General features: G+C 43.9%; 1 protein-coding gene across 13 annotated transcripts in view; it reads right to left on the reverse strand.

Annotated features, from left to right (window-relative positions):
- LOC113020226 (RNA binding protein fox-1 homolog 3) overlaps positions 1 to 24594 on the reverse strand; it is a 426914-nt gene that overhangs the window by 191038 nt on the left and 211282 nt on the right. For all 13 annotated transcript variants that reach the window (XM_080300736.1, XM_080300727.1, XM_080300729.1 and 10 more), the window contains one exon: positions 15478 to 15571. In XM_080300736.1, the coding sequence (XP_080156862.1) occupies positions 15478 to 15499 (22 nt within the window). In that variant the 5' untranslated portion in view covers positions 15500 to 15571. The remainder of the gene's footprint in view (positions 1 to 15477; positions 15572 to 24594) is intronic.

The following is a 24594-nucleotide window of genomic DNA, read 5'->3' on the forward strand; positions in this document are numbered from 1 at the left end:
GTGCCCTTTAAAGCATTGACCTCTTCACAGAGTGAGGGCTCCTATGTGATTAATACTGCTAGGCATTTATTGGCACGCAAGGCACTTTTACCAATAGGTCACCTTCTTGACCTCGGCGCGAGCACGGAGATCGAAACCGAGTGGACAGCAAACTATATGGCTTAAGGTGGTAACAACAGGCAAAATACCAAAAAAGCATCTCAAACTCATAACCAACCCACACATATAAAGCTATTTGGGCACGCACACACACACACACACACTTACAGATCCTTAGTCTCTATCGCATTCTCCAAGACCCACCCACACAACACACACAGCCCGGGGCATAAAAGGTTTCTGCGGCCAGAACACAAACAAACTCATTTGTAACCTGCCACGACACACTCCAACACACACGCGCACGCACACAACAGAAAAGCCAAGTAACATTATCCCTCTGTGCAGCTAGATGGATCAGACTGTTTATCAGAGGCTCTCCACCAGCACATTGTGAGAAGGATCATAATGTCACCAATCGATTCCATGACAATCAATACAGATACCTGTTCGGATATCTATTGATGCAATTTAACACGGATATTAGTCCACGCTCAGGTAAATGTCAGGAGTTCTGCTAAACAGCATTTCTGGGTCAAAGCTGAGCGGAGAGGTGCCTACGTGACGTCCAACAGTTGCATAAAGTTAACTTAAAGCGAACTAAAATGGTGCTAAATGATAGAAAAAATGTTATGTTTTGAAAAGCCTTCCTTTTTTTTTGCCTGTATCAGGTCAACAAGCTTCCTAAAAATAGGAAACAATTTGTCTTACATAAAGCAGGATAGATGGAGCATCTGAATAAGAATAACAAGCGACCAGGAAATGGCGATGCAACACAACAACAAATGCACACTCTGGTTTATCAGCAGTAAATAGCCAGTGCCATGTTTCCACGCTCCTTAATCATACTGATGCATGTACACAAACACAATGCGCGCACGCGCACGCACACGCACACACGCCTCTCCTCTATCTTCCACAAGCAGTTGAAAATACGCACACGCGACACATACGCGCGCTCATTCGCACATATTTTCCGAGACCAAAGGAAGAGCTGACTGCAACATTTTTCTCCACTTCAAAAAAGTAGCCAGTGTCAAAATGATAAATGAGGGATCATGAGGGAGAGCGTGCATACTTACATTAGACTGCACAGGAGCTTCAGGACGAACGCTGGTTTCAGATGGTTTCAGCGCCGCTTTAAGGCTGCCGTTATTACTCGGAAGGAGTCGACATGCAAATTGCATGCCACAGCAGTGATTAGCGATGCGAAATTACGATCGGGGTAACAAAACATCTTCGACACAACAGGCGTGCGAGGGTGTGCGACCTGACATTACAAGGGTTGGGTGGTGATGTTGTGCTCCTTATACAGGTGTTGGCTGGTAAAAGGTTGATTGCTAATTTCCCAGAGGTGAGTACAGCTCACAGATGTGTGCGGAGAACATCCGATAGGCCCTCAGACTGCTGATGCAGGCCAGTGCAGGGATATTTTCAACCCTCATTTATAACATCATTTCAGCATCAGTTACAAAATGGTGGCGAAAAGATTGATGGGTGGCGAGGGCTGGTTAATATGCGTGATCGGAATGATACGCGTGGCGTGCCGTTTGGCGTTGTTGTTGCGAGGGTGACGGCACAGAAAATGAAAAGACAAGCTGTCGGATTTTCAGGATCAACATTAATTCCAATAAAGCTGATATTGACATGTAAGCATTTCTGTGCATATAGCAACTAATCAGCATGTTTTCTATGCTCATGTTATGACTTTCAATAAAGTTCAAACCTGCTTAAAGGGACAGTCCGAAAATCAAGCTCGCATACTTTCTTTTGGCTCGTAGTCCTTCTTGTCTTTCCACACTGTTTTGTGAGTAACCCGAGCATGTGTACAGCTGAGCTGCAATGTCTCTTTCCAGAAATCGTGACCCAGATAAATGTTCACCTCCTGCTGTGATTATGAGCCACACCTCGCAGGTAGATGCACGTGTCCTTTTGCACAAACATATGTTAGAACAGTGTAGTTCAACAGAAAGAAAATAGTCTGTGCTCACAGCGAGGCTCCGGGATATTTTTGAGTAACCAGGTCATGATTTCTGCAAAAAGAAACTGTTGCAGAGTTTCTCTCCATTTTGGGGGGGGGGAGGGGGTCTTTTTGAGCAACACAGCATGAGGTCCATTTGGCTCCATTATAGTCAAGAGAAGGCGAAATTTTAAAGCCAGCATTTCCAAAAAATGGGAAACGTACACCGAAAGGATCTAGATGGATAAGCAGCGCCACAGGCCAGAGCGAAAATATATACATTTGATTTCATGATCAGCTGTTTGAATGTCTTCTCGGTGTAATTTTCTCTGCTTCGTAACCACTTTTTTATCTTTTACGTCTTGCTTTTACGGGATGGTTTCGGTCCAGCAACAGCGGGTTGTAAAAACAATTACAAGGTTTGCTCGCAATGATACCGTAGCACTTTCCCAGATAACAAAAGAAAGGAAAGCCCTTGCAAAGTTACTGCACGGGCACTGCCCAGCACACCCTCAGATCAATTACAATGTAATTACAATAGCAGACAGAAATACAACCTGGGTCTGTGCTCTGTCTGCACTGATAACTGATAGATAAGCACCTGAGGGATGGCTGAGAGAAGCACCTGGGCAGAAACACATCTCAATGCTGTCAATAAATTACTCTGCTGGGACCGTTCTTTCCTGGGTAAGGCTACACGATCGGTGGGCACCAGCCACATCCCAGCCTCCCGTGCAGTCCATCTAGCTGTCCGCCGGGAAAGACAAGTTGGAGAGGGGGGGGGAAGCAGTTTCGGATACTGCGGTAGAAACGGGCTCGGCTTTCCATCGCACAAGCGCCACGCGCTTGACTTTCTGTGAGCCCTTCAGTAACCCTGTGCAATTTCAAAACTCTGATCAACCCTCAGCTTATCGAGAAGCACTCGGAGCTAAAACGTGTGACACCGATGCAGATGTGCCAGTGATCCTCGCTCAAAAGGATGAGTGGGAGAGCAAATTTCACTGCAGAGCGTGCACAAAGACAAAGAGATCAGCGATAAGACAGAGAAGTGCACCCATATCGACTGCTGTCAGTTAGGAGCATGTTAAGGAGTGTATTAAGGATTAGAGGGGATTAGTCATATCAGATCACTAGAGGGTTATCAGTGGTCGCAGCTCCACAATGAAGAGCTCCCGGCCACTCAAAAACATGCAGCATGCCGTCCTCTTACAAGTCTTAATATTAACCCATTAAGCTGGACGATTTATGAGTTTGGAAAAACAATTAAGGCCCGTGATTTTTATTAGGAGCTTGATTGAGTGCCTCCTCCCCGGTGTCTTGACATTACCAAAGTTTACCCCCTCCAGAGAACAGGGGCCCGCTCCAAATATTACCGTGATTTAAGATGCAAAACCAACACACATTAAAACGGCTCAGAGCTTATTCCATGCTCGCTTCCACACAAAACCAATTTAGTTTCCATTGATCGCTTTTCAAGCAATTAGATTTCCATTGATGGAAAAAGTAGAGGCTGCTTGTATGAGACGGGGAGGGTCAGTGGTTGGGCACTGTGATTTGCACGTTTATTCAGGCCGTTTGACCACCTCCTCTAACCTCTGACAGATCCCTGGCTCCCTCCCTCCTTCCTCCCCCTCTACCCCTTCCTCATCCCCACCTTCCGGACAACAAATAATTCAGCCAGCATGAAAAAATGCCTGGCGTCAGATTATATATCCGTCTTTATTTCCGATATTGCCTCTTTGTTTCTGCAAACTTGGCTGATTTTCTAAATTGTGGAGTATTGACTGTTTCAGAGCCTGACCAAGCGAGTCTGATGTAACACATTGGAGGTAATGATATCCCAGCGACGGGAGAGGCAGTGGCTGGGGCAGCACTGGACGATGGCCAGGCCCTGTAACCATTAGTCTCCTCGGGAGCCGGAGTCTGTTCCGTTCCAGCGTGGCAGGGGCTCGCCATCAGCACAAACGGTAACCCAACTCAACCAGTGAAACCACCAGAACCCCTCCCGTGTGCCCACCACAGACAGAGATGCCATCGGGAATCACACGGCCAAGGTCATTCCTCATCTTTCTGCAAAAATCTACGACATGCTTAATCCTAAACTGCCGCCCGGCCGACCGCTTTTAAAAGTGAACGATTACATATTCAAAATCCACCGCAGAGGTTAAAGGGTGAAAAGTAGATTCAAGGTATAAAATAGGAACACTGAATGCCATTAATGTGAAAGTAGGGAGTAATTCCCAGCATGCTCCCTGAGGAAATCCACCTATCGCCAAAGCCCGGGGATTTTGACAAATGCCTTTCTCAACACCAGCAAAGGAGACAAATGTTACATTTAAACAGAAATACTTAATTTCCGCTTTTGGTGACTTGCAGCAGATATCATTAATCAACAGAGGCCTACCACGCTCAGTGAGCCTGCTAAGAACCAGATGATCGCCTTCTCCCACTCAATCCATCAAGTATGATTGGAGAAAGAAAAGGTTCAAAAATTTTGAGTTGCACCCACGCAGGAAGAGTAATTACCCTTGTGCCAGTCGCCGAGGTGTTCCTGTGACACCTCGACCCTCTGTTTATCATGCACCAGATTACTCACGGGGGTGTCGGTGCGGCATGACAGAACCGGCACCTGCACCTACGTTCCCCTCACTCGCCGCGCCCCAGGGAGACAAACGTGACGTACAAGTGTCATATTACAACTTTTAACGAGGAAACTTATTTTGGGATCCGGGAAAAAACAAAGCGTAACTTCGCGTGTAGAGAAGATGCCGAGGTCCGGAATTTGAAGGATGGCATCTCTGTTCCGTCATTAAAGACCAGTCTGTTGATTTTTGTCATTATCTTGCAATGTCACATCAACCAATCGTTGTGCCTCAAGCATATTACTCACTGTCTACTTTAGGATGATATGCATTGAAGCAGATTTTTTATAAAGTGCTATGTGCAGCATTTTGAACATTAATGCATCTTTGTCAAAATAATTGTGATGCATTTGTTTACCTCACCATTATGGCCCGTGCCTCTAAAAGGGTTTGTGGTTCTAAAAGTTAAAACCGCAGCGCTCCCCAGTGCTGTTTGCAAAGTGTTGGGCTTTTTTCTTAACTCTAAACGGTAATTGATTAATCAAGCTCTGTGACTAGGAATGCAACTCTCGCCTCCCTGTTTGCATAACTGTTTAATAGTTAAAGTACAATAAATTAAGATACTGGAAAAATATTACATTTACAAACAAATTATGGTCTGTCACTGTCAAGAAATAAAAGCACTGATGTAGGTGGGGAAATACCTGTACTCTGACAGCTCTCCGGGGAAATTTACAGTGGTATAATAAAAATGGTAAATTTCCACAGCATTAATTCCAGCAGTGTGGGATTCTCACCACTCTGCTGCTCAGAGTTGCTGTTTTGAACAAACCTCGTCCTACTCACTATCTAATCAACACTGCAGATAAAAGTACAAATAAAATACTTCCTATGTATTCCTGTTCAGCGAGAGCTGGCGCAGAGAAATAGGTGTTAAAAAATAAAGCCGAAACAAAGATAAGAACAAAAAAAAAACCAAGATGTATATCTGCCAACAGAGTAAACTGTGGTGAGGAATTTCAAACGTGTACTAGTGAAATCGTCGCCATGCAGACTACGCTATGTGAACAGTATAGGTGGAATATACAAAAGCTTCAGCCCACATTGTAAAACATTAAGGAGACCTAATTCAATAAATTACCTATAAATATTCACTTGATCAAAAGTGGATGTTTAGTGCAATGCAAACACACGTGATACTGAATTTATAAGTGTGGGAGCTCTCAGCTTACATGTCTGTAACAGCATCTCAAAGCTTTTCTGCTTCATAAAGAAACTTTTTGTGGTAAGCAGATTTCCCCGAATCTAAGCTCAGTGGCACACAGTTCAGGCTCATCATTTCACCAAAATATACAAAATTCTGTGTTAGGACAACATTGTTTAAGCTGATGTTAATATCATTTAATGACTTTAATGCAAATGAGTTTTATTTCTTGCTCCAGGAAGCCGCTGTTTACTGTACACTCAATTAAATCCTCATCATACCAGGACAGCTTATGTATGCTTTTGTTAATAGAAGGTTAAGATGAAAATGGGGACAAAACACTAATGAGCTGCTGATTATGCACCAGACTCATATTCAGTAAGAAACAATGTATGGTTGAAATGCATGTCGCACCAAAACTAGGACTTTTTTTTATTGTTTTAAATACAATTTTTTGTGTTTTCCAGAGTCGCAAATAATTGGAAACACATAAATAAATGATACATGCACCAATTTTCTCAGGCACAGCCGTCTGTTTTTAGTAATATCAGCTGCTTACATTTAAGGTGGTTATACCTCAGTATAGGTCTGCTGAAGGGAAAGTTTACCCAAAATCCCTCTGACCTGTGGTGGCATCTATCCATCTCGGCTGTGAAGACGTCCGTGTTCTCTTTTATGTTTACTTTCATTAATTTCAAGATAAGGCAGAAATGATAGCTTAAAATCTGCTACATATACTCCTATAGGCCAAAAGAAAATCCTGTGACCTCCCTCTTTTTGTGCACTGTATAAAAAAAAAAGAACAGAGAATGGATTTTCGGTAAAACGGCAAAGCGGATTTGTTAAAATAAAAGATAAACAAACTTTGCGTTTCATTTAAAATGGCAGAACATGAGGAAAGAGGCAATAACAGTAAAGCAAACAGGCTACTGCCTTTGCACCTCTGCTTCTTGCCTCCCTAGTGATACATGCCAGAGATAACAGCTTAATTTCAACCTCAGCACTTTTACTGCACTGTCCAAGGCATTCACTGCATCAATGTATCAATGTAGCGCCATGCTAGTCACTCTCCACTGCGACAACTCACAATTTTTCTATGATGGAAGCTTTCAGAAAAGTGCCACGATTTAGCTCACACACCAGCCGCCCTCCTCTGATGGCTTTGGTCTTTGGAGACTCTGCTGGCTGTTTGTTTCTCTGAGAACAGGTCACAGGGCAGACTTTTGATTGAATCCCCCACACTGTGACGAGTGAAGGGGGCGGAATCGTTCTTGATTTTGCTGCAGAAGCTCTTCCCACTGCAAAACATTTCCTCCTTCACTTTGAAAAGCAGGTGCTGGAGCCACTTCAACACTGAGAGGGGAAAAAAAAATAACAACAGAACAAAACACATACACACAGACACACACACAGAATCGTGTTTTCATATCTTTGTGGGGACATCTAATACCCTAAACCTAACATAACCTATTTATAACCCTATAACACAGAAACCACATTTTGAGTCCATAAAATGCCTTTAACTTGTGGGGACCGGGATTTTGTCCCCACAGGCCAGTTGGTCCCCACAAGCATGGTAAACTTTCAATTTTTGGACCCCACAAAGATATGTAAACACGTTCAAACACACACATCAAAGAAGCTGAAGACTCTTTATGTGAAGAGCTCCAGTGAGCGAGTTCAGTGTAGAAGAGGAAATGCTTCGCACTTTTTTCCCCCCCACATTTAATGACCAAGATCAGATCTACAAAATGATATAACGTGTACTTCAATCTAAGAAGAATGAATACTTGGAAAATGTTATTATATACACTTCAGCGAAAATGTTTCAGTTCTGAGTGAAATCATAAATGTTAGGCAGCCGACTTCAAGGGTTTCGTTTTTCCTGAAATTTGAATCGATACTGAAAAAAAAGAAACAAAGAACCTACATTACACCTGTTTTTGGGCCACGCTGGTGTTGTTCATTTGAAGCGCTGCGCAGTCATAAGAGAGGATTTATAAAGAGACGTGTCAGGTCCCGTATTTGCTCGCTTTAATCGCTGCACTACGTTCTGAGCTGTGGCTTCACCAAACCGGGCCTAAATAGATCACGTTCCGCGCAAATCCTCAATTCGCTTCCTCGTGCATCCGGTGTAGCGGGAGACTCCGTGCCACGCTGGCCGGGATTTCCTACGAATGCCCAGCTTTGCGGAGCACTGACCCCGCGTGGCACCGGCGACATGGCAGGCATGCCAGACTGTGATTAATGCTGACATAGGATGCACCCTGGCTGCCTGGGGTGTTAAGGCCACCGTGGAAGAGGAGATCCACCTTTGACGGTGCGTCACGTTGAGAAAGCGGCCGCATCGCACACCGCCTCCGTCTGCAGGGGGCTGCAAAGGCCAGCGCTTAAAAGGGCAAACATGAATTGAATAGAGAATATGCTTTGTAGCACTTTTTTTGTCCTCCCATTGAAAAAATATTTGCTTACAGCAGCTGGATTGTTGTGAAATAGCAGGGTGCTATCTCAAAAACAGGAACACTTTTTCTTTTAAGCATCCATATATACGTATGACTAGACATGACAAGCTCTTTTCAGCACTCATGTTTGCAGCACTTCGCTCATGCATCTTCACATGAGTAATGATCTAGCAACTTAAAAGTAATACAGCCATCTATACCCTCTCACACAGAGACAGCTCTGTGCAGGCATGTCTCCTGTTATCCATAGGGAGGGCAGAATGAAATGTGCTTTTTATCACGTGTCATGAACGCTCCTCATGCCTTTCCTCCCCCCTTTCATTCATATCCATGTTGAACCTCCCGTCAAAAAAATATTGGCAAATGTTGTAATTACGTGCCGAGGATCGGCGCCTCACATGGCTCGAGGCTGGGCGCAGTCCTGGGCCTGATATTTCAGCTTTATCATATTTTAGTTTTATTTGAGGACGGTGGCAGCACCGTGCCTCCAGTCAGCCATAATTGAAATGAGGGAAGGAAGATGTAGAGGCTGTGTGCCCCACTCCTTGTAATCAAGCCCTTAGTCCTGTGCGCTTCACCATTTTTCAAAGTGAAATATCCTCACAATCTTTATAGTAATACGCAGCGAATCCTCTTCATGCCTTAGCCCGTGGGTAATTAGGCATGAGAAAGTGTATTTTTTACATGCAGAGGAGCCGTGTGTTAGCAATGCCGGGGCCACAAACAGGGCCCGGGATGCTGCGAGTCCACCAAAGGTATTCGATTAAATTCAGGATAACGCACGTAACAGCATAACAGCTGCTTTGTAACTAATTTATTGTGCTTTTTGCAGCAGGCGTGAGATCAGTATTCAACGAGCGATCCTATCAGTTTTCCCACATTCGCCGTGTGGGTTGCATGTGGGGCTCATGTGTTCGCAGCCGGATAGTGAAAAAGTGAAGCCGGGGGACTGATGGAGAAGTTGATGTATGATCCCTGGTGGCTGAGCTTGTTTGAAGCGTGGAGCCGGGCAGGTGATTCGGAGGCGCCGGCTCTTTAAACAGCGTAATGAGCCAGAGAGGATGCCCCCCCCCACCCCAAAGACACACATACACACACACACCAGACGCCCCTCCTTCTCCCTCCATTATATCAGAATGTTATGAAGAGATTTGAATTTTTAGGAAATTCGGTTTCTGCATCCTGTTCATTTAAAGCTCCAGTGATCAGTTATTAGCAATTAAAATCAATCAGTATGAAAGGAAGTAGGTCCTCCAGCATGACGGCCCCACAGCTGTCACAACCCCCCCGACTTTTAACCTCTTTCAGCCCCTCATTTTGTTCAGTCTCCTTGTTAGTCAACTGATAATACATTGGAGCCACGTGTCAGTCAGTTTGCTGTGGAGTTTTTCTGCCCCCTAATGAAGAAAGTAGAAAAAAATCAGTTATTCCAGCTTTAAGTTCTGTGTCAATATTAAAGATAAAAAGGCCTAATACACAACAAGACCCATGCACAATATATGAAAGGAGTGAGAAACGGCTCCTTTATTTCCACAGACACGGGTGCTCCGCTTCAGGTGAATGTGGCGTGATCAATTTTTGCATATTTATGAATATGATAAATATGATATCGATTTCACCCGCCCTACCCTCGCCTTATATTCCACTTACATTGCAGGTTTCATACAGATTAGATCCTTAGAGGGTCTTGTAACACTGCTCTCTACAAGGGCAGCAGTGCACTCCCACCAGTGTCTGATGACACTCTAACAGGTAAGTACACGGGAAACAGGGTGGAGGGGGCAGTGTCACGGCGTGGGCACAGAGCAAGACAAAATGAAAGCCGCTACACGTTTAGATAAAACGAAACAAAGGCCGAGTGAAACTGGTCCTCGTGTACAATTTACCGCGCATCTCTTCGCAAACACATTTCCTGCAAAGCTGAACATAACGGCGGCTTCAGCTCGGGGAAGAAACAAAGGCGAGGGGGCACGCGGGGGAGAGAGACGGGCTACGGGGCTTCTATGCGGCGTTTCATTGCTGCTGATAATATATAAATGCATGCACACATGGATGCTGCTCGTAAATGAATAAACACATACATCAATTTCAAAATCCAACACATTTGAATTTCAAATGCAGCGGTGCCTTTCTCTCTCTCTCCCTCTCTTTTTTACGATATGTCTCATTTCTCTTGTGGAGATATAAAAGGAGAGGGCTGAGAGGGAAAAATTAGAGGGGTGGGAGAACAAATGCTGTATGGAATTTGAGATTATGTATTTGGTTTGTGTGTTTCCCTCCTGTTTAAATCAAACATGTGGGGGCCGCGTAGCCCTGGGCTTGTTGCTGGTGACAGTTTCAGTGTTTCTAGACTTCTCTCCTCCCCCTTTTCAGCAGCAGTCCTGAATTGAGAAGCGGGGTGGAACGGGGTGTGGGCTTCTGGCGGAGGGTGAATTAAATAGTCACTCTCTCTCTCTCTCTCTCACTCTCCCCCCTTGCACTTTCTCTTTTTTTCAGTGGCGTTTAAAATCAATTCATTCAGTGGACTGCTGACACAGCCCGGCCCAGAGAGCCCAGGATTTATGGCTCCCTCTAATGGGCATGCTCTGAACCAAAGCCCTGCCGTCAGCACAATCCTGCCAGCCACCCATCCGCCCCGCTCCCTCACTCCATCTACCTTTTAAAGATGCAGGCATCCCTCCTCTTCCTTCCTCTGCTCCTCCTCCTCCTCCTCCCCCCCTCTCCCCCTGCTCGCATCGCCCCGATGCTGGCGGCAAAGAGGCCCTGCGAGCGCGCTCAGGATCCAACAAATTTATAACACGACACAAACAACAGCATCTTCATTTTGTAACGCTGGGGTGTTAAATGCCTTCTCTTTGTGCTTCACGGTGATTAATATCAGAGGAGTTTCTCTTCCAACAAGTGGTGCTTTCCAGAGCGGTGAATAATACCTCGCTAACTATTATTAGACATCTATTAATATCTGCAGTAGTTCCCATAGCAGCATTTTATTTATTTATTTATTTTTGGATAAAGAGGAGCACATATTTTTCTGTAATGCAGGCAGACATTTGGTGTGGTGATGACCGAAGAGCACTGTGATTACTCACCGTAAAAGCAGAGGATTTCTACTTCTCCAAAAGGAAGAAGAAATAAACATGTTCAGCCTCATTCTTTTCCTCCTTCTAATCATTAAAATCCAAGGAGATCTTATCTAACAAGTGGTGGCTCCCGGAGCAGTATATAACGTCTCTGCATCCATTATCTCGTCTGACTAGTGGCACTACCTAAGGTCTTGTGAGTGTATATATATTCATGTATTCATAACCAAGTCTAGTCGTGTCACAGGATCTGAAACAATTTATGGCGCAGAGAAGAAAAAAAACATGATTGAAAACACTCGCCTGTGAACTCAGTCAGTGTAAAGGCATAAAAAAATGATCATGGCCCGAATTGCAATGACAACACCAAGTCGCTCCTGTGCACTTGATTCGAGTGAGTTGGCCAGTCTCTCGGCAGGAGGCTGTGCGCCGCTGCTTTGTGTTTATTTCTATGACAGTATGTCTGTGCGCACAAAATATGCCACGCCACTCTTGACCCCATTATATCCTCAGGCAACGTGGCAATTTGCAGACAAATACAGACCTTAACTTCAGCCCTGGAGCCTGCAACTTACATCCTTCTCCATATTCCAGCTCGGCTCCCGCAGCCTGTCAAGGCGTTATGGGCCCTGAATTAGCCTCCCATTACAGCAAGGCTCCAGCTTCCCCCTAAAGTTAACCATAACTGACCATTTGCCGTGGCTTCATTATAAAGCCATGCATGTAAAATCAAGTCGTGGTCCCTGGCCGTCACATTCGATTTCAAAATACAATCCCCAGCTCCCCCTCTCGGAATCTCCATCTTTCTCTCTTACTTAAGTTCAACCTTCTCCTTGTTTCATAAAATATGATCTGATTAAAATAGATTACACACCTTGTTAGCGGAGCGTTTCATATTTGATACAGTGTTGCTTTAAGATGGGCAACCTCCTTCATGATTCAAAGTGATTGTGGCCTTGTTCTCTGGCCTATTTGTTTAATAAGCTCTGCTACATCAGCGGGCCTTTTAAGTGAACACGCTCCCCTGCAGCAAAGGCAAAAGATCAATACCCACACCTGTAAAAAAAACACACAAGAAATTTTTTTTAAAAACGAGGAATCACGGCGGCCAAGGATTTTCTTCTTCTAAGGAGTGGGAGGCCAGATAATAAGCAGCAATCCTGACTGTATGAGAGGAAACCCAAAACAGGAAGCAGCTTTTATGCGCTGACCTGTAGGGAGAGCTACGGGTCAGCTGTGAAATATTCAGGCCCGATTAGCCCAACGCCGCTTAAACTAAAGCTTTCCGATCGTACGAGGTATGCAAATGGGATATTACAAACACAAAGAAGAAAGGCAGCGTCTTTGAGGGTAAATGAATTCATTATAATCCTCACCTCATCTGCTCGCTGATGGAAGACTTCTCGTGTAATCGCTGATGGGGGGAAACCTTCCACTGTACCCAGGGAGCTCAGATGTGGGAATAATACCGGGTCGGATCGCCTTAAAATGAAAATAATACTCCCCCATTTACCGTGAACAAAGTCCATGTAAGAGGGTATAATGTAATACTATGCTTGAGGAATGTAATTATCATTTAGTGGGTCCGTGAGCTGTGTTTGACAGGGCCTGAACTGCATGAAAAACTCATTTTCATTTTTCTTATTATATCATGATTATATAAACATTCTTAACCAGTGGCCACAGCAGCAGCAAATTATTGCAAATTAGCCCCATATTGCCAGTTTTTAGCGGAGGCAAATGAACAAGCACTACAACTCCAGTGTTTATTCCATAAATCAGCCAAACGCAGCACCTGTTGAGAATGTAAATAGCTGAGGCTATTTGATTAAACTTGCATCAAAACATTTGAAGAGCTCTGCTCGTTTTTGGGGCTGTTTATCCTCCTGTTTTCATCTCCACGTTAAGTTTGTTCTCTCCGCCCACGCCCGCTGCAAGCCGAGTTTCGATGGGCGGTGATGGGGGAGACATAACACCCACCAGCTATACGTGGGGTCACGGGAGGTCCGTCATTACCGAGCCACAGTGGTGATCACGGCAATAATATAGAACTATAACCGAGCAATTAGACTAATGGAAAACGTCCCTATTTCTCCCGGTGTGCTGCAGCGAGACGCGCCGCATGCCCCGCGGGCCCCCCGCCGAGATGAGGCTGGAGATATGAAGTGGAGAGGAGGTAATGGCTGGGGCCCATTGATCCTCGCTGCCACCTGCTATATGGCTCCGCAGAGGACGGGCGAGGAAGCTGAGAGCTTCATCTGGGGAGAGATCACACCGACTCCTGGGCTCTCAGGCATATGGATAAGAGTCTTTTTCTAGTCTTCCGCTACTTAACCAGCGCACATCAGCACAATATGGCCGGATAGGGTAGAGTAGGACGCGCATACATACAGCCTTTATCGCAGTGAGAGAGCTTTCACACCGAAAGGGCGTGAAGCTGTTTCCTCAAACTCTGGAGTGTTTCGCCCCTGGAGTGAAGAAAGGTGACGACCGCTGAAATAAAAACCACAATAAGTGGCAAAGGTCTCGCTCTCCTTTTCTTTTTTGTCTGCACGCAGACGAGTTGTTGCTGCGCTGTAAAGCCACAAAATCATAACTCATAATTTGTGTTCGTGAACACGAATTCCAGCGCTTGTAATGTGATGGAGATGCAAAGGATGCCTGTAGCGCTCGCCTCCAAATACGAGGCGTTAAAAAGCCAAAAAAGCTGGAGTCGGGTACCAAAACAGGTTTTCTCTCTTAACAGCTGTCACAAAGGTAATTCCTTTTAATTAAAGTTAGGAAATAGGCTGCTAACACACTGCACCCAATCACAGTTTGCTTTGCCTCACCTTCAGCACCTGATGCCACTGAACTGGACCTCTCGACAGCCTTTGCCGCGTCGGTGCCTTTGGGAGAGGTTTTATTGGAATGTGACGCTGACTTCTGTCTCCGAAAGGCAGCAACAAAGGCTCAGTGATATGACAGTGGCTTTATCTATCTTTTATATACAGCCTATTATATTTGTATATAATATGATCGCTCAGAGAGAAAGTCAGATGAAAGAGAAGCTCTTACTTTTTTCTCTCCCGCTGTGCACCACTCCGACATGCTGTTCATTTACCCGACGGACACAGCAGAGAGACGGAGAGAGCTGTTCCCGTGCAAGGTGAGCAAGACGTTGTTGTCAAGCAGGAGGACACTGTGCAGATTTGTTTTGCTAGGTCTTGCAAGTAGGAGCTAAATCTCTAAAGTTACAAAGTTAGCGACAGCGCAGTGAACTAAAACGTGGTGATCGGAGCTGTGAGCGAGAGGGGCGTCGGGTGGATGGGCTGAGATGGTTTATAAATAAAAAACAAATACCTACAATATTAATAAATCCCCTAATTCAAACTGACTGGTCAGGATTGGCATAGCAGACAGAGTGGCATTAAACAGGGACTTGTGACCCCCACCCAAGCTGGACTTTAATGCTGTACCACCCTGAGAATCATTTTATTGCACTCCCTGGTTGAATTTGAAGTGTGCTGCTTCCCTGAACATCCCCAGCTGCACAGTGCGTGTGCTCTGATACACATGAAACCACATCCATGACCTACGTCACAGACCTCTAACAGCCCCCGGAGTACATGCATACATCACCGGGGCGATGTGAGCAGCTGTATCACTGGAGAGGTAATCCCAGTCCCTCTTCTCTAGTAGCTGAAAACATTGGAATTTTATCTGTCCCTTCACTTTAGTAAAGTGTGTTTTTAATCAACATCAGAATAAGATGCTTTAAAAAAAATGTCACAATGAAAATAAAGCACTGAAAGTGTTCTTTTTTTCCTATGGATAATTTTTGAAGACAATTTTTTAAAAATCTGGTTTCGATCTTTTAGCCTGTGAAGCCAAAAACAGGAGGAAAAAATCCAAAACTAGACAAAGAATGTGCAGCATGTTCACAGTGATGATGTTCACAACTTAAACCTCTGCTCAGGAAAAGCTGTGGATAAATTACCTCAGTGTAAACTCCACTTGGCTATAAGATAAGATTAAAAAAAAAAAGTCAACCAGAACACAACAGACCAACAGGAGGGGGGGTCCGAAGGGGGTTAGTTAAGAGTCTGACCTGCCCAGCTGGGGGTCTCCATGTACAGGTGAAGCCGGTCGGCCTGGAGCTGGGTCACTCGACTCGCTGCTGTTGGCACAGGTGCTGATGAATCCTGAAAATGGAGAAGAGAGGAAAGCTCCTATTAGAAAACAGAGTGCAGCAGCGAGAGGAGGTGATTCATTTAATTATGCGCTAATGAAACAGGGAACAGAATTCAGCCGTCTACTTTTACTACTTCATACTAAAGCTGTCACAATATCACACTTTTGCTTCACGGTGATCAAACATTTCACAATAACAACATCGGTGTGACGCGTGCAGAAAATCTGAAAAACACAGTGAAAGAAATCATGTTTGTAACAGCAGATTTTCATCCAAAATCCAAAAATATATCCTAAACATGAAGGCATGTTTCAGGTTAGTCCTAACATGACATGTGGAAGAAGACAGGTGAACGCAGTCAGTGTGCTACAAACACCTCAGCGATATTAACTTCACCCATATGTCGACTACACCTGATGTACAGTGTACACTTACTTCACAAAGACATTTGGCTGGTAATATTTAGAGACTTTCACCTTTTTAGATAACATAATGGAAAAATTCACAGGGAAATACTTTTTTTCTTCAGGCCTGTAGAGCTGGATGGTTCTCACTGTGTGATGCTCAAAGAAAAAAAAATCCTTTGAAAACCTCAGCAGCGTTACTTTTTTTCAAAATCTACAAACCCTGTTGGGAGCAGTTTCACGCAGGAACTATTTTCTTTCTACCCAACTACACCCCCCAGCCATATTACTGTGCAGAAGGGGGCGTGCATTTAGCATTGAGTCCAGGCTTGCACTTCCAACAGAATGTCAGGATGTAGATGGTGCACACCTTGGTTTAGCAGCAGTGCAAACTAGCTGAAGCCTTCATTTAGTTGCTGAATGCAATCGGTAAATAGTTCCTGCATGAAACGCCTCAAAACAAGGTTCACGAATTTTTACCAAGCAGCTCAGTTTCATGTTCGTTTTTGGTGCAAAATCAGGCCAGTGCCATCAGGCTCTATTATAACCTTTCTACAGTCTCCAAAACAGGCTAGACGCATATATGCTACTGCAACTGAACTGTCCCTTTAATGGATAGTTAAAGGGACGTCTAGTTAGATGAGGAGAAGTGATTAGTTTGTCTCTGTGAAGGCTTAAATAAGCACCAAATCCTAGTAACACCTTAAAATAACTAATAAATAAGGAGCATTTTATTTGTTTGACACGTTCGCACAACTTCCATGTAAAGACAATGATGTGTAGTTGTAGGGGCGTGAGCCGCTGGAGCCGTTTCTTGACATTTCGTCCTGCTGCGTAGCATCTCCAGCTAGCATGAGGTGCCAGATACAGTGAGGAAGTGCAAGTTTTTGTTTAGTCTCTTCACAGGTACAGTGGCACCAAACTTGACAACCTCACTGCAACAACAAGACTTCCAGCTGTTGCTCACCAGGAAGTAGTTATAGTGAAATCCATTTAAGTCGAGGTTTCTAAAGACGTCTCCTGTCACTCGCAATAAGTTGTGATGACGGCAGAAAGTAGCACTCTGAATTTAGCGATCAAAAAAACAATGTCGCAATTACACCGAGTACGTTTGGTGCATCGTTTGCAGAGCTGGTATTAATCACCGGCGCTCGATGCTGTCAGACGTTACATCCCGTGTGTGTGAGATGCAGAGCCAATACACAAAGCATATATATCTGAATGTTCCTGCATGTTTGTGCCTCAGTGGGTGACTGTTCTCATGCAGCAGGAGGTTTTTCTGCTGACTTGTGTATCTTCGCAGGCCTCTGGTTGGCTGTTGCCCAGAAGCCCAGCCGGTGAACCGCAGAGAAACCGCATTGATTTCATCCCAGCAGAAATCCCTTCTCCTGGTTCCCGCCTCCCTACCCCGCCCAGCACCTGATTAAGCATTTGCAGGGAGCCATGCCAACACAATTTGTCATTTATCAAAAGTAATTAAAAGCAATTTCTTTTCTCTTGTTGATTGGAAATTGACTAATTGTTGAGTCAGTGAAAACGGGGGAATAAATAAAACAGGGAAGGATGAATTTTACATAAACTCGGAGGAAAACATAAACGCTGTAAAACGAGGGCCAGACATCTGGCTCTGTGATTTCTCTCTACATGATTATGGCTGCAAAACCGAAACAGTTGTTTAGCGCATTCAGATATACAGCCCATAGGCAGTAAATAATATATTAGAAACAGCATATTGACTAGCTGACTTAAAAGGGTGTTTTCACTTCATGTTGTGTGAACACAAGAGTGGGAGGAAAATACAAACACTGGTTGGTTATTTGTTAACAGGAAAAAAATGAAAAACGCTGCTCCCACTTGTGCCAAAAGAGATATTTGAGCCGGTAAATACCAACATCTCAGTCTCGGAGAACCCCCCCAACCCCCCAAAAAAAGGGACGAGACACAAGGTGGAGAGAGGCTGGAGCCATCCCACAGCAGAGGTTACAGTACATCTATCCAATGAAACCAAGCAATACCGTTTCAACATTATCGGTAACAACCTCTGAATGCACCATTACCTTCTATAAGGGCAGAATGAAATGTCAGAATTGATTCGAGAGGGGAGGGTTGAGATATAAGTGGGCAGCTAAGGTGGCCATTTTGTTTCAGCGGCCCTACTCGGTGTCCCTGGATCATTAGCGGACGGTAAGAAAGAGCTGGAAGAACATGAAGGAGGTGTGGGTGGCCATCGCACACATCTCTGGTGACAGCATATGAAAAAGCAACCAAAAACAAACACACACAAACACACACACACACACTGACATGGCAGGAATCAAAGGGGGAAAAACAGGCACGCGCGGAATCGCTGGGAGTCGTTTAAAATTTCGCACCACTTTGTAAATAACTTTAACTGCACAAATACCTGGTTTCGCTCCGGGAGGATGAAAAAATTTCCAGCCAACAATTTATTCCCTGCCAACAAATGGCGCCGTTGCTTCAATGAGACTATTTGAATATCCCTTTGAAGGCTGCAGATGGACAAGCAATGCTATCATTGCCTGGAAACACAGAAATAATTGGGCAACAGTGGAAGAAGCCTGCATTCATGTCTCTGCTGAGACCCAGCTTGGAGTATCTAAATGAACCTCTCATTCTCCTGCCTTTTGTTTACGTTCCTATTTATCATAAAAACTCAATTACTTATGTTACCCAACATGTATGGTTATTAATGTTCTAATTATGCTTTTCCCCTCTAATCTTTGCCTCGCAATTTGGGTGATGTATGTTTGAACAATGCACCGAGTCCCCTGGAAGTGAATGCTGAATTAGGACTATGTATGGTGACAAATTAAAGGGGAAAGCCGACATCCAGTGTCTTTTAAGGTGCTGGGGCACCACTCGCTGCCCGAACAGCTTCAGTGCACCTCTGCGTCGACTCCCCATGTTTCAGGTGTTTTACTGGGACGAGCACGTTCTTTCAAATGTGATGTGTCGTCTTCATCATTGCTTAATGCACTGCTCATGCCAGTACAGAGGCGTAACCTTTTACAAAAAGTATTTACCTATTTAACAAGATAAAGTGGATGAGATTAAAACATACCATTTGTGCTGTCTGTCTTCACTCTACATGAACATCTTCACCTTTCTGCAATCCTTCCTGGCTGAAGAATTGTAAAATGTTATTACTATTATAGTTAAATAAAGTCAAATCTACTATATTACCAAGTATAAGCTGAAAATGTAAAGTGCTGGAGAAATTTCTAAACAATTTCTTCAGGAAAAGAAGCAATAAAACACCATGAAAACACCTCACCACTCATAAAACAATATTATTGGGAAACTGTGCATAAAATATCAAAATAAAAATGATTGTTCTTCAGGAAAATGTTCCACATCAGTATTAAATTGATTAATATTACTGCTGCACATTGAGCTAATCTTAAATACTTTATAGTCTGTTTAATGCCCAGCATCATATTCTATAAATCATGTGTTTGTAGTGGCTGTCCTGTGAGAGCCACATATCTAGGAAACACACAGTTGTTCCAAATCACAGGTCTCTTCAAACAGTACAGTAAAATAATAATTTAAAAAATCAGCTAAATTAAAAGGCTGGATCAGTGTGTGACATGGTTAACTATTAATATCCACAGTGGATTCAAAATATAAATGAAAAATGAATGTGGAGTGTTAGCAAAGCAGCTGGTTAAACCTATTACACTCAGGTATCCTAGTAGATGCTAATCTGAAAGTGCTGCTGAGATTGCACCTGCTTAACTTGCCTGATTTATTAGCCCGGACATGGTCAGAGCTGCTGCCTCTCCATCATCGTCACAGCTTTCCTTATAAACGGAGTTATTAAAAAAAATCTCAAACTCAATCTTCTCTACATCATACATGTTAGCCAAAGCGGTTAACAAGGGGAAACTCCAAGGTTACGACGCTAAATCTCTGAAGCCTGTTTACTTACAAATGCTAACTAGCGTTAGCTAATTGGCTAATGCTAATGTCTTAGCATACCAAGCACAAATCATAGCTAATCTCAGAGCAGTGAAAGCTGACCAGCAGCAGCTTGCTTCACACTCTGGTCTCGTCTCAAAGGTCAGAAGTTTATCCAAAACCACTGAAGGAAAAAACTACTAGCTTCGAGTTTACTCAGCTTCAGTCACGGACACGCCCTCAAACCTGACAGAGCTGCTTTCATGAAAATGAAATAAGCACAGCTTTCAGCAACAACATCCGACTGCGGCCACAGGCTGGCAGCAATGTAAAAGCTGGATTTACATATTAACTGACAGGCGAGGAGCTTGAAGTAGACAAATAGCTTTATTTCTAAAATACACATTTTAATGTGTATTTTTAGGCAAGTACTGCTTGCCTTGCTTGTTCTAACTAAATGCCACAATTTGACTTAATGGAGTATTCTTCTAAATCAGCGGTCCCCAACCCCCGGGCCTCGGACCGGTACCGGTCCGTGAGTCGTTTGGTACCGGGCCACGAGAGTTGAGGCTCAGGTGTGAAATGTATAGTTTTCAGGGTTTTTATCGGTTTTCAGCGTTATTTTGTTATCGTTTTTATCGTTTACTCGGTTTTCCTGGGTCTTTTCACATGTTTTATGAATAAATTTTCTTTTTTTCGGTACCGGTACTAGTTTTATTTTGTCGTATTTATCCGCGACACCTTAAAGGCCGGTCCGTGAAAATATTGTCGGGCATAAACCGGTCCGTGGCACAAAAAAGGTTGGAGACCTCTGGTGTATAGTCTGTATGTATGATAAGTGCACCACACAAACATAATGGCATAAAAGTACCGAAGCCAGACTGTTGATATTTGGTCAAACTGACTAGAATGAACTATACCTTGATGACAGTTACCAGCTAATTGTAGCTCTGCCAGACAGACAGGCTGTTAGTACAATTACTGAAAAGGCAGCCACATCATTTGTAAGATAATTGCTGCGGAAGGGAACCAGCAGCGTCCACTTTGGTGACTCAGACTAGCAGAGGTGAGGCTGACCGTAAAGCTAGTGGCTACAGCCTCCTGTGTTGCTATGCACCTATCAAAGTGACCCGACTTCAAACTCAAATAAACTCGAAGTTTCACTTGACCTCTATGAAATAATCTACAAAGGCTGAAACCATTCTTGTACCAGACTGAAAACTTTTGGAACCAGCCTCAAGTGGTCACCTGAGGAACTACAGCTTTCAGTGTTTCCGCATTAGCTTTATTTTCAACCCCACAGGCTGTGGGCAGGTCCCACAGTCATAAGAGGAAATGTTACATTTTTTGCATTGCGACCACGTTGATAAATAAAGCGCATCACACCAGCAGTAATGATTTTACTTTGCACCAAAGTTCATAAAGCTGAGCGTGGTTGGCACTGAAACTAAGCTTTAAATGTCAGTCCACAATCTGTGATTGGTAACCCATTCAACTGTGTTGGACTCGGCGAGTATGAAAGCCAAAAGGAACGATTCACATAAATCTATCGCACTCATCAAACCCTTCAGTGACCTCTCGCGCCCTATGGATGGGAGTATTGTCATCCTTGAAGAGGCCATTCATTTCATCACTGGTTAAAAAGGAGATCACTCAGAGCAACTTTGTATTGACTTGAAGTGACCCTTCTGAGGGAGAAGTAGACCCAAAGCAACATGCCCGACAAAGAATAACAGAGCCATCCGATCCCTGCACTGTCGGGGTCATGGTTCATGTTTTTTCCTATAATTTGTCACTCCTGTGTATGTCCAATAACAAATCTTCTCCTGGGAGCGATCTGATGGAGACATAGAGACAGCTTGTGTTAGATTGTTTATACATGGGGATTTATTCCAGCTCAGCTAGCATGTGTGATTCCATCCAGCCTTTGTTCAACATAAAGCAGAAAGTTGACTAATCTCACCAGCAACAAAACAGATGTGCATTTGGAAAGAGACAAGAATGCACAAAAAAAATAAATAATAAATGACAAAACAAAGCAAAGTACTTTTGGCTAGCTCTTCTTATTCTTCTTGTGAAAGGCTATAGGTATGACAGCTTTAGAGGTATGAAATAATGTCAGCGCGAGCCACGAGGAGCCCCTGCAGAGAGGCTGAGAGGGTCCTGTACTGCCTCAAGCAATAAGTGTTCTTCAAGGCTTTTCCTCAGAGCACTTTTACAAGAGCACAAATTAGGTGTAAGGAATGCCGGTGCTGGCGGCGCACCAAGCCAGCAAACAGAGAAAAGAGAAAAAATAAAATAAAAATAAATATATATTTTAAAAAAACGGGGTAGAAACTTGGATGACAGTGAAGAAACGGAGGGCTTCATAAAGTGCGGAAAATAAGCTCTCACTTTCAAACGTTTACAGCGGCTCAAATATCTGATGATACCTCTCATAGCTTTTAATCTTTAATGTGAAAAATTAATCATCCCATTCATTATTTTAATAGCTGTCATTTTTCTCTCCCCAAAGTGATGATTTATAACCATTAAGCCCTGCATAGGCTTGTGTGAGAGGGATTTATCGTAATGTTTGCACCAGGTAGCCTCCAACCATATTTCATTACTCTGACAAGCCATTAAAATGCCCTGGTGATTAAACAACAGCTCTGAGGTCAGTGTGTAAAGCTGTTTCTTTACCCATGCAGGAGCGCAGCCGTGCAGGCGGGGACCGCTAGCCTAACAAAGCCCCTTTCGCCTCTGGTTCCCTCCAGACTGGCAATCGTACTTATAGATCTCTATCTGTTGTACTGTGCGAGGGCGACAGGGGCAGATGAGAATAATGTGCATGCACAGAAGCTACAATGAAATAAAGTTAAGAATGGGGCTATTACAGCGCTTTTCCTCCGTGGTTTGACACTGTGATAACTGTGCACTTACAGGAAAAACTCCTGCTTCAGATACTCCTATATCCATCTGTCTGCGGGGCTCACAGTGTTCCAGGAGTTATTTTTGTCTTGTCATTTATGCCTCTGGTCTACCCACTACTCCCTTCCACTGCTATTTCAGTTATTGTTTTCCCACTGATCCCACCATATATAGATTTGTCTAGTGCGCCCAGGGCGCGAGTGGCAGCTGAAGGAAAATACAAACAGAATTTAAATAAAGTTAGACCTTTGTGAGGTGAACACGGTTGGCGCATCATATGCACCGACTGCCTTTGAATATTAAAAAATGGGAATTTTGTGTCAGGAGTTCCCGTTTTCATTATCTCCAGTTTCCAGTCATGCGCGTAATGTGCCGACATGCCTCAGTCATTACTTCAAGCAGATTTGGGGTGCTCACTGTGAGCGTAGTTAAAACGTGAAGAAAGACAACCGTGTCACAAATGGGACATAGTTAAAAAAGTATTGTTGCTTCATTGCATTCTGGTCTACTGAATTCACCATCTGGAAATGGTATCATTGCCTCTTCCGCCCCAATTTCTGCCTGTTTTGTGTTGCCTGTGTGTGTGTGTGTGTGTGTGTGTGTGTGTGGCCGTGATATGGCCATTGTAGGAAATAAACCTTAGTGTTTCATTCTGAAGCAGCGATGCCAACACCTGATGTTTCACTCCAGTGTTTTTAACAGATGATATCCCATCATTATTTAAAGGAATTGGAATTGGAACACACCACAACCACCACCGCACGAGGATGGCCTAAAGCGCAGGGACAATGCTGTTTTGTTAGCGGTTAAAAAGGCAAAGTGTCAGTTTTAGTGAACAGATGCATGTATGAACAGCAGGCCAGGGAGCTGCGGGGAGGGTTTAACTCCCTTGCATGTACTGTATATCCATGTCTAATGTCCTGAGCCCAATGAGCTGGATTGATCACTGATGCCACATCTGACAGTGACTGACAGCGCCTGTAATTGCTGTGTTTGCTTAGGGAGATGGGCAAACTACCGTGGTGGGACCGCATGGCAGAAGCATGCAGACGTTTCTAAATTACCAAGATTTTCACTTCTGGATAGCAGCTGACTACTCACTGTGACTATGGCAGGAATCAGACCTGTTGTCATGACCAGCAAACTCCTGCTCCAAGTCAGCTCTCGTAAAGGGTGCTCACACATCTCAACTTCAACAAGTCGGTATTAATTTGAGACGGATTCTCCAACAAAACACAGCAATTAGATGAGACGTGCTTTTGTGAGGCCAAACATGCCCCTGGAGAAGAGCTTGCAGCATGCGGCTAGCTTACCTAATATTTGGTTCAGGATAGATTATTTACTCTGAAACTTCGGTCCGCAGCGCTACATTTACTATTTATACATTATGAGAATCAATGTCAGCGTCGGGGTACAACTCTACGCTCTAGGTCAACACAACACAACAAGAGGGAAGGAGGCACCGGCTTGTTGTACTATTCAGCAATTGCACTGATAGGTTAATAATTTAACAAGTCGAATTTTTAAGATGGAAAAGTCCCGAGTTGGCAAAACAAAAATGACAAAATTCACACATGAAAAAAACAACTTGCCAATATATTTGAAAATGCAGTATAATCGCGAGAGAAAGTACTAATTATATGCAAAAAAACCTCCAGAAAACAATCCAATTTGTGGAATGCATTTGCCATATGGTAAATGGATTGTATTTATATATATTTGAGTGCTTAAAAAACAGCCCCCCACTATGTAACAGTGCAGCAGCACTGATGCATTAATGTATGTTTTACCCAGAACA

This window comes from Astatotilapia calliptera, chromosome 4, assembly GCF_964374335.1.
Source record: "Astatotilapia calliptera chromosome 4, fAstCal68.1, whole genome shotgun sequence".
Classification (NCBI taxonomy): domain Eukaryota; kingdom Metazoa; phylum Chordata; class Actinopteri; order Cichliformes; family Cichlidae; genus Astatotilapia; species Astatotilapia calliptera.